We start from the raw sequence: 10,530 nt of genomic DNA on the forward strand, positions 1-10,530 counted from the left end.
AAAAAGGAAGAAGAAAAAAAAAAAAAAAAAAAAAAAAAAAAAGAAAAAAAAAAAAAAAAAAAGTAAAAAGAAGAAAAAACATACTTTTTCTCTGATATTCTCTTCCAGTTTAGCCTCTACTTCTATAAATTTGTTCTCCATTTCCGAATCTTTCTTCTTCAGCGGTTTCAATTCTCTGCCCCTTTTGATCAACTCTTCTTCTTCTTCTTCTTCATTCTCTTGTCTGGTTATGGCGAAATCCATTCTTGTCACCGGTGGTGCTGGCTATATTGGAAGCCACACTGTTCTTCAGCTCCTCCTCGGCGGTTACCGGACTGTCGTCGTCGATAATTTGGATAATTCCTCTGAAATTGCTGTTCGTAGTGTCAAGGAGCTCGCCGGCGATCTCGGCAAAAATCTTTTGTTCCATAAGGTTTCCGTTTCGGTTCTGGTTTTGTTATGTTTGTCTTCATGTTTACTCCTGAACTGGATTTTGATTTTTAAGGTTTCTTTTGTTATGAACTTCTAATTTGTTCTGTTTTCCTTTTTGGGGTTTGAATTTCTGTCTTCTGCTGTTTTGTCAAATCATAACAGGTGGACCTCAGGGATAAACAGGCTTTGGAGAAGGTGTTTGCTTCAACACCGTAAGAACTTGCTCTGTTTTTTAACAGTTTTGTTGGATAGGAAAGTAGAGATTCATTTATTTAATGCCCTTTTGCACGAATTTGTATGATCTTTATATAATCTGGAAACCCGTATAAGGAATGCTTTTCCCCTCTCCAACGGACGTAGGAGCTCACAAATCCACCCTTGTGATATCATCCCACATTGGTTGGAGAGGAGAACGAAACACCTTTTATAAGGGTGTGGAAATCTTTCCCGAGCAAACGCGTTTTAAAGCCTTGAGGGGAAGCCTGGGAAAGTTCAAAGAGGACAATATCCGCTAACGGTGGGTTTGGGCCATTACAAATGGTATCAGAGCCAGACGTGCCAGCGAGGACGCTGGGCCTTGAAGGGGGGTGAATTGTGATATCCCACATTGGTTGGGGAGGAGAACGAAACACCCTTTATAAGGGTGTGGAAACCTACCCCTAGCAGACGCGTTTTAAAGCCTTGAGGAGAAGCCCGAAAAGAAAAACCTAAAGAGGACAATAGCTACTAGTGGTGGGTCTGGGCCGTTAAAACCCCCTTGGAACCTAGCGTCCTTTCTGGCATACTGCCCGATGTCTGGCTCTGATACCATTTGTAACAGCCTAGTGGGTGCAGCGCAAGCCCACTAGGCTATTACAAATGGTATCAAAACCAATCATGAGATGGTGCAAGACACTAGAGGGAGTACGGCTAGACCCTCTCCATAGTAGACGTGTTCTAAAATCTTGAGGGAAAACTCTGAAAGAAAAGTCCAAAGAGGACAATATCTACTAGCGGTGGGCTACAGAAAGTGCTGTTTAGGAGCCTTTTTGATGCTCACTGACTACTCTTCATTGCAGATTTGACACTGTTATTCACTTTGCTGGGCTGAAAGCAGTTGGTGAAAGTGTACAGAAACCATTGCTTTACTATGACAACAACTTGATTGGAACAATTACTTTATTGGAAGTCATGGCGGCTCATGGTTGTAAAAAGGTGCTTGTTTCTATTTAGTTGCTACTAAAAACATTGTTCTACTGATATAAATTGAAAACAAATGTTACTTTCCGTGATTGTTTTCGTATATTTTTCGACATTTCAGCTCGTCTTCTCGTCTTCAGCCACCGTCTATGGTTGGCCAAAGGAGGTGCCATGTACAGAAGAATTCCCCCTCTCTGCAGCAAACCCATATGGACGAACCAAGGTATCAATTCACTGTTGCACCGTTGCTGTTTTACTGTTCTTGCTTGGTATTGAGTATAACATGTGGTTTTGATTCTCTTTCAGCTTTTCATAGAAGAAATCTGTCGTGACACGTACCGATCGGACTCGGAATGGAAAATCATATTGCTAAGATACTTCAATCCAGTTGGTGCACATCACAGTGGCTATATTGGTGAGGATCCTCGTGGAATCCCGAACAACCTTATGCCTTTCGTGCAGCAAGTTGCTGTTGGCAGGCGTCCTGCGTTGACAGTCTTTGGAACCGACTATGCAACGAAAGATGGAACTGGAGTAAGCTGATTTTCGGGACACTAGAGTCGTGTTGCTTGCATCACTGCTGGTTTTTCGTGCAGGCGTCCCATTAAAAGATGTAATGTCCTTTGCAGGTACGTGATTATATTCATGTTGTTGATTTAGCTGATGGACACATTGCTGCATTGCGCAAGTTGGATGCGGCTGGTATAGGTAATGCACAACTCTCTGGCTCTTAGCTTCTGGTATTACATGCTGGTATTACATGGTAGAGAGAGGAATCGAACCTTTGACCTTTTCGTCGAAGGTGCATGTCTTAACGTGAGATCCCACATTGGTTGGAGAGGGGAACGAAGCATTCCTTATAAGGGTTTGAAAGCCTCTCCCTAGTAAACGCATTTTAAAATCGTGAGGCTGACGGCAATATGTTACAGGCCAAATAGGACAATTTCTGCTAGCAGTAGGTTTTGGGTGTTGCAAATGGTATTAGAGCCAGGCACCAGACGGTGTATCAGTGAAGACGTTGGCCTTCAAAGGGGGTGGATTGTGAGATCCCATATTGGTTGGAGAGGAGAACGAAACATTCCTTATAAGGGTGTGGAAACCTCTCTCTAGCAGACGCGTTTTAAAATCGTGAGGCTGACGGTGATACGTAACGGACCAAAAGGGACAATATTTGCTAACAGTGGGTTTTGGCTGTTACAAATGGTATCAGAGCCAGACATCGGGCGGTGTGCCAACAAGGACCTTGGCCCCCCAAGGGAGGTGGATTGTGAGATCCTATATCGGTTGGAGAGGAGAACGAAACATTCCTTGTAAGGGTGTAGAAACCTCTCCTTGGGGGAAGCCCAGAGGGGAAAACCTAAAGAGGACAATATCTGCTAGAGGTGGGCTTGACTGTTAGTTGACACGTAAAATTTAGATTTTGAGCTGTAATAACGTTCATAATGCCGTGAGGACACCTCGGGTTTATACCGTCACAAATGAAAATTAAATCATTCAAGAGTTTGAACGATATGTGTCATGACAGGTTGTGAAGTTTACAATTTGGGAACTGGAAAGGGTACATCAGTTTTGGAGATGGTTGCAGCTTTTGAAAAGGCATCTGGAAAGGTATTTTTGCCTCTTTCATTTGCATTTTTACCTCGAAACTCGACCTCTTTAGATATGATCGTTACGCTCCTGGTTCCGAGTATGGATGGATCCAAGGCAAACTGGATGGTGATGGGACCTCAATAACCTATCCCCGTCCACGACAGTCGTTACCGCCACTTCCATCACGAGCACAAATAGCTAGTTTATTTCTTAAAACTTCAGAAGTATTTGAATGTTTGTTCTTCCCATCATGGCACTACTTCACCTCCCATCTGAATTCACTGGTTAAATTTCTCTGATCCAGAAAATTCCTCTTGTAATGTCTGCACGCCGACCCGGTGACGCTGAAATCGTCTACGCGTCTACACACAAAGCAGAAAAGGAGCTGAACTGGAAGTATGTCTCACTGTTCTTTAATGGTTTCCTTTATAGATTATATATGTTTGTTTACGTTCCACCTGCTATTTCCTCTATGTCGTGTCGAGTGGGTTTAGCTTGCTTTCAAAGAAATAACTTGGTAACTAACCCCTCAAATACTGTAAGATCTCACATCGGTTGGAGAGAAGAACGAAACATTCCTTATAAAAGTGTGGAAACCTCTCCCTAACAGACATGTTTTAAAACCGTGAGGCCGACGGCGGTACGTAACAGACTAAAGCGGATAATATCTGTTAGCAGTGGGATTGTGCTATTATAAATGGTATCAGAGACAGACACCGGGCGGTGTGCTAACGGCAACACTAGAACCCAAAGGAGGTAGATTGTGAGATCCCACATTAGTTGGAAAGGAGAACGAAGCATTTCTTATAAGGGTGTGGAGACCATCGGTTGGAGAGGGGAATGAAACATTCCTTATAATCGTGTAGAAACCTCTCTTTAGTAGGCGCATTTTAAAACCCTAGGCTAACAGCGATACGTAACGGGCCAAAGCGGACAATATCTGCTAGCGGTGAGTTTGGGCTGTTACAAATACACCGCATGAAAGTACTGCTTCAGCAACACCGAACGTTGTAACGGATTTGCAACATGTTTCTCATTGATCTGTTGTATTTTGTTGGGCATTTGTTGAACCAAGAAACAAATACAAAATCCAGATAGTTTGGAGGTATGGAAAAGATGATCTTACAATTTCATTTGTGAATGCAGAGCGAAATATGGAATAGAGGAGATGTGCAGGGATCAGTGGAACTGGGCCAGCAAGAATCCTTATGGCTATGAACCTCCCAGCTCCAAGTGATGGGTATTACTTATATCTCTCTCTTGGGGCCATCTCTTAACCCCACACGCTTAGACTTCTTGGTTACATTCCAAGTTGATCATAACTGAGATATCTCGATGTAATGAACCCTATTTAATAAAAACAGCTCTTTTAAGTTCTAAGTCCTCCATTGATTTGGTTCAGTTTTTGATCAATTTCGTTCGATTTTGTGAAAACAAGGAGAGAGTTAGATCTTGATGGATTCTAATATAACTCGTTTCGTTTGAATATTGATCGGTCTTAGTGTGACAAGATTTTCACATAACGAGCTATGGAAGCGTTCTTACTAAACCTTTTCTTATGCGGGCTCTTTCGAGTCGGGTCGGGCCGCTATTAGAACTAAATGATGGCATCCCAAAAAGGCCATGACCTGCTGTTGAGGGTGGATTAGTTCAAATTTGAATTTGAATGGATAAATTGGTAATGCCTTGATTTCTAAATCCAAGAAGAGGACTTTTTCAAGAGAGTGGTGGACCCTTCAACGGTTCTAAGTATTTGAATCTTGTCAGTTTGGTCTTGGGTTCGAATAGATTATAACTCAATTGATTAAAATATTTATTAAATTAATTTTTTTTAAAAAAATATAATATTAAAAAAGTGAGCATTTTTATACTATTTCTTTATAATGTTCTTCATTTTGTCCTATGATAGCCTTTAAATTAAATTCTAAAAATAAAAAATAACTTTGGAGTTTTCACAAACTTTTAATGAAATTAAATTAAAAAGAAATTCAGAAATAGCTTGATTTTTAAAAAATTAAATAAATTTTAATTTAAAAAAGTAAAAAGAATTGCGGGTACATGGTTACAAGTTTCTGAAGTATAAATAAGAGACGAGCCGAATGCTTTCCACGGCCGCTCTATCTTTTCCTCTTTCCATTTCCAGTTTCTTCAAACCCGATTCTTTCTCTTTCTCTGAGCCGGAGATCTCGGATTTTGAAGTTGTTTCAAACGTCGTCGTCGCCTTGATTAGTTGTCGGATCGAGGCGATCTGATCTGACTTCGTCTTGACCGATTTGGATATTTGATTTCTAAAAATGGACAATTTGATCTCTCTCGTTAACAAAATTCAGAGGGCTTGTACGGCTCTTGGTGACCATGGCGAAGCTAGCGCATTGCCTACACTCTGGGACTCTTTGCCGTCTATCGCCGTCGTCGGTGGTCAAGTTTGTTTCCGATCTCTCTCTCTCTCTCTCTCTTTTTTTTTTTTTTGCCTTGCTGTTTCTTCTAACTGTGTTTGCTCCTGTCTGATTAACGCTACTTCAGCAATCTGAGCTGATGGTGGTATTTTGGGATTGAGATCTTCTTGCTCTTTCTTATCCTTTAATGTTTTTATTGTTTTGAGTGGATGGATATTTTTGCCGCCTGAATCTTTAGTGCGGAGGTTTTGTTGCTCAATCAAATATTAAACATGGATGATTTTGCGAATAGATCGTTTCGTTGTCTGATCTCGTAATCGAGTTTGGTCTACGGATCCATGTGATTCGTCGAAAGTTCAGCTCAAATTTTGGTTGAGTTCTGTTCGGCAAATATGCATTAAGTTATATCTGAACTAAAGTAGAGGCTGCATTAAACTTTTGTGTCGGAACTTTCTTGTTGGCATAGAGCTTCTCCGTGATCATTTTTCTTATCGATTGGACGTCCTATCTGTTGCTATGTGCCGATTTAACTGGAGAGAGCTGTAGCTCTTAAACCACAGACAAGCAGAAATAACCTCTCTTTTTTCCACTCTCGCAGAGTTCGGGCAAGTCTTCAGTATTAGAGAGCATTGTCGGCAAGGACTTCTTACCCCGTGGATCTGGTAATTAATGGATAACTAAGATTCTTGACAAGTAAAATGTACAGGCTGCATTTTTTTTTGGCTAAATGGGATGATGTCTTACAGGTATTGTTACTAGGCGTCCTCTTGTCTTGCAACTTCATAAAATTGACGAAGGAAGCAGAGAGTATGCGGAGTTTCTCCACCTTCCCAGGAAAAGATTTACCGATTTCGGTAAATATCATTCTATTTTCTTGATATTTCAATTTTCCTTGTCTTTTCCTTTCTTTCTATCTTTCTTTTATTTTATTTTGGGGGGTGGGGGTAAGAAACAAAGCTTTACTACTAAGAAAAAATAAAGATGCAGTATGAAGACTAGGTATGAGATGCCTCCTTACTGAATGATTGGATTACATCCCATGTGTGTTGGAAGGAGTGGTTCATGTCATAAGTGTTGGTAGAACCTAATGTCAAAGTCCTCAAATTCGCCTTTTGAGTTACTTCTATTGGGCTCCAATCGAATTACTTGCAAAAATATTTTGATTCCACCTTCTAGCAAGAAGTCATTTTAGTCTTTTGAAGCTTTCATACTAATAGAATCACCAGTCAATGGCAAAGAAGCCGTTTGGTATACAGTCCAGTGTTAAAATTCTTGGGAGCCTCAATAGTCCGGCATGGCAAATGAGATGTGAGAATGATAGAGTGAAATGAACCATAATTAGGAACTGACTGGATGATGTGGTCCATTCATTTGCAGAAGATCATGAGTACTACTTTGTACTTCTCGATGATTTAATGCATTCTCTGGGAGGAATTTTCATATTCTTATGATTTGAACTAGCAAGAGTCTTGGATAATGTGTTCTGATGACAAATTGGTTGAACAATGTTTTTGTGTGTACACTTTTGAACGAGGCTGCAAAAATGTGTAAACGATTTCTTTATCTAACTTTTTACTTATTGCACAACCATGTTTTTGCAGTCGCGGTCAGGAAGGAGATTCAAGATGAGACGGATCGAGAGACTGGTCGTTCTAAACAAATTTCCAGTGTCCCAATTCATCTTAGTATATATTCTCCCAATGGTAGGTATTTGTTTTTTATTTTTCCTGATACATCTTTTGTCCATCTTGTGTCCGAGTATTAATTTTCTTTTTCATATTAAAGGTTAACTGACATTCTTTGGTCAAAGACATTTTCAAACCTAGCAGAAAATAACTTTTGCTAGTAGTTCTTCATAAAGTTGCATGGTTGAGATTGTCCTTGATGGAATAGTGTTTTGAGATTTAGGGTAGTTTGAGAAATTATTTTGAAAACCATTTGTATTTTTATTTTCTAAATTAATAAATGCATCTTGGGAATATTTAGCAGATATTAACGTTGCTATATTTTTTGACTGAATATTTAGAAACATTTGGTATTCGTACACTTCCCTTGCATCTTCTCACACATTCTCTGTATTTTTCAAATTTTGGCAGTTGTAAACTTGACACTTATTGATCTTCCTGGGCTGACGAAAGTAGCTGTCGGTAAGTCATTTATTCTCAACAATCTTGCTGTCAAGTTGTACGCGAGTGATTTGATCTGATTTGTCCATCCATGGAAATTAATGCCTATTTATCAAACCTAATTGAGAACCTCTCCTATTTCATGTACTCCTTGGAAACTTTAAAACAGCCCAGAAAGATCAACTTATTCTGATTTCTTATTCTCCTTCTTGTGCTATGGTCTGACAACTTATGTATTATCTTACAATATTCAGAGGGGCAACCAGAAAGTATTGTTCAAGAAATCGAGACGATGGTTCGCTCCTTTATTGAAAAGGTAAGGTTCAGCAAATGGTGGATGCTCTTTTGATTTTAATCATTTATTATAATCTCTTGTACATTAATTTTCATTTCTCGGAAGGTAGTGTACCCTTTTTCTTTTAGGAAATTGAGTGAGATTTGGTTAACTTTTTACAGTTTATTTGATGAATTGAGTACATCTTGTTCCTACTTTTTGTAAGGAAATTTGTCGTGTTTAGCTTTTACCTCTAGCAGAAGAATTTACGTCTTAATCCCATTTGTGATGCTGCTATAAATGTCTTTTAACTTTGAACAATTTTTGTTTACACTTCCATTGTTAGTAGAAGGATGAAAATCACTCTGCTCATAAATTTATTTGCTATGCCCTGATGCAGCCTAACTGTATTATACTTGCTATTTCACCTGCCAATCAAGATTTGGCTACTTCTGATGCAATTAAAATCTCTCGTGAAGTTGATCCTACAGGTAACTCCAATGTTTGTAGTTATTTGTCATAATCCATGCTTTCTTTTATTTAAAAAAAACAAAACAAAAAAGAAGTAACATACTTCGTGCTAATTTTTGTCATTGTTGTTTTCTCAAGTCTTCTTTGAAGGAGTAAATTTGTTACTGGGTATCTTTAACCCTTTGCTATATTTCTCTTAGGGGAGAGGACTCTTGGTGTATTGACAAAGATTGATCTCATGGATAAGGGAACCGATGCTGTTGATGTAAGTATTTTTTTAACTCCCTCAAGTTCAAACATAAAGTAATTTAATTATATAAGCCCCTTTGAAGAACAATAAGTAGAATTTGAAAAGATTTTTTTTTTTGCCCCTTCAGAGAATTGGTATTTGAATATTTGTTTCCTTGATTTGGTGGATGTGTATTCACCTACTGGATCATGTATTCTAAATTGCATACTTTGCGTTGCGTTGCTAAGATGCTGGAAGGCAAAGCTTATAGGTTGAAGTTTCCTTGGGTTGGTGTTGTGAATCGTTCACAAGCAGACATCAACAAAAATGTTGACATGATTGCTGCTAGGCGTAGAGAGCGGGAATATTTTGCTAATACTCCAGAATACAAGCACCTCGCTCGTAGGATGGGCTCTGAGCATCTAGCAAAGGTTCTTTCTAAGGTAAGCTTACACTTTATGAAATTGTATATGGTAGCATATTCTGGCTGTTAATGTCTGACTTCTTGTAATTGCAATGTTAATCTCAGCATCTAGAAACGGTAATCAAGTCCAAAATCCCTGGCATTCAAAACCTCATTAACAAGACCATTTCTGAACTTGAATCCGAACTCAGCCGTCTCGGAAGGCCTGTTGCAAATGATGCTGGAGTAAGTTCCTTAAGTTCAACGGGCTGCCTCTAGTCTATTGGTCCTAAAGCTATCTAATAGAGTTCACTTTTACTGTTTAGTTTTACATGATCTTAATGCTGGATGTATGCTTTAGATTGAGTAAGATGGTTGTGGAGAGGTTGTTAATATATGTTTCTTCAGCTACTTCTCTTATGTTGACATTTTATTGTTTTTTGTTTGCCAAATGCAGGGAAAACTATACATGATTATGGAAATTTGCCGTGCTTTTGATCAGAATTTTAAAGAACACCTCGATGGCGTGTATGTTTATGCTTCAATTGTTCTCTTTTGTAATATGTAATGCTTCCTCGCCAATGACTTTTCTCATGTTTCCTGAACAATTCCATATCCTGATCTCTCTACAGGCGTCCTGGTGGTGATAAAATTTACAATGTCTTTGATGACCAACTTCCTGCTGCTCTGAAGAGGTTGCAGTTTGACAGGCAACTGTCAATGGAAAACGTAAAGAAGCTTATTACTGAAGCTGATGGATATCAACCTCATTTAATAGCTCCTGAACAAGGATATCGCCGTCTGATCGAATCTACTTTAGTTACTATTAGAGGACCAGCTGAGTCATGTGTTGATGCGGTATGTGCAGAACAACTTGGTATTGCTATGGAATGCATGAGTTTATGCTTTACTTACTGAGATACTGATGCACGAGGGAGGGGAAGATGGACACCTGCCATATAGACTTTTAGCTGTTAGAAGTTGGGTTTTGACTTGGACATTTTGTTGTTCTTGGCCTCTGTTTCAAGGACTTTGATCTGACAATTCCTCTTTCCTGTTAAAACCTGAATTTTAGAGTGACCGGTTTTGTTTGATAACAGGTTTACATATCGTGTCCAATGTAATGGCTTACCTGTTAAATTTTCCTCCATGGATCAGTCACTGACTGCAGTATCTCAAGCATACTTGTCTTGTTTGCATTATCATTTTTACATTTTCCCCTTTTTACTTCTCTCTTAGTTGAAGTATTTTCTCATTATCAGATCAGATTTCACTGCCATTGTTAATATTCTATTAGACGCTCATAATTCTTCATGTGTTATTAATCTTTTTTCTCTAATTTCAGGTTCACGCTATATTGAAGGATCTGGTCCACAAAGCTATGGGTGAAACTCTGGTATGTTTTTTTTTTTTTTTTTTTTTTTTTTTTTTTTTTTTTTTTTTTTTTTTTT

At 38.9% G+C, this 10,530-nt stretch overlaps 2 protein-coding genes across 3 annotated transcripts in view; both read left to right on the forward strand.

Annotated features, from left to right (window-relative positions):
• The first annotated feature begins 70 nt into the window (after nt 1-70).
• On the forward strand, nt 71-4,668 carry LOC111437645 (UDP-glucose 4-epimerase GEPI48-like). 2 transcript variants are annotated; one of them, XM_023075712.1, is made up of 10 exons: nt 75-412; nt 574-623; nt 1,470-1,605; nt 1,712-1,813; nt 1,897-2,124; nt 2,220-2,298; nt 3,116-3,198; nt 3,485-3,576; nt 4,327-4,424; nt 4,471-4,668. In XM_023075712.1, exons 1-9 carry the CDS (start codon nt 230-232, stop codon nt 4,415-4,417), a joined length of 1,044 nt encoding a protein of 347 aa, XP_022931480.1. In that variant the 5' UTR covers nt 75-229; the 3' UTR covers nt 4,418-4,424; nt 4,471-4,668. The 2 variants fall into 2 exon arrangements, with proteins under 2 accessions (XP_022931481.1, XP_022931480.1); XM_023075713.1 differs by having other exon boundaries at nt 71-412; nt 4,327-4,668.
• A 609-nt stretch (nt 4,669-5,277) lies between these two features.
• LOC111437582 (dynamin-related protein 5A-like) overlaps nt 5,278-10,530 on the forward strand; it is a 7,399-nt gene continuing 2,146 nt past the window's right edge. The window contains exons 1-13 of the mRNA XM_023075616.1: nt 5,278-5,603; nt 6,175-6,238; nt 6,323-6,430; nt 7,178-7,279; nt 7,673-7,723; nt 7,957-8,018; nt 8,377-8,467; nt 8,648-8,712; nt 8,925-9,119; nt 9,206-9,325; nt 9,537-9,607; nt 9,712-9,937; nt 10,425-10,475. Coding sequence (XP_022931384.1) covers nt 5,475-5,603; nt 6,175-6,238; nt 6,323-6,430; nt 7,178-7,279; nt 7,673-7,723; nt 7,957-8,018; nt 8,377-8,467; nt 8,648-8,712; nt 8,925-9,119; nt 9,206-9,325; nt 9,537-9,607; nt 9,712-9,937; nt 10,425-10,475 — 1,335 coding nt within the window. The 5' untranslated portion in view covers nt 5,278-5,474. The remainder of the gene's footprint in view (nt 5,604-6,174; nt 6,239-6,322; nt 6,431-7,177; nt 7,280-7,672; nt 7,724-7,956; nt 8,019-8,376; nt 8,468-8,647; nt 8,713-8,924; nt 9,120-9,205; nt 9,326-9,536; nt 9,608-9,711; nt 9,938-10,424; nt 10,476-10,530) is intronic.

Source organism: Cucurbita moschata, unplaced genomic scaffold (genome assembly GCF_002738365.1).
Source record: "Cucurbita moschata cultivar Rifu unplaced genomic scaffold, Cmos_1.0 Cmo_Scf00064, whole genome shotgun sequence".
Lineage (NCBI taxonomy): Eukaryota > Viridiplantae > Streptophyta > Magnoliopsida > Cucurbitales > Cucurbitaceae > Cucurbita > Cucurbita moschata.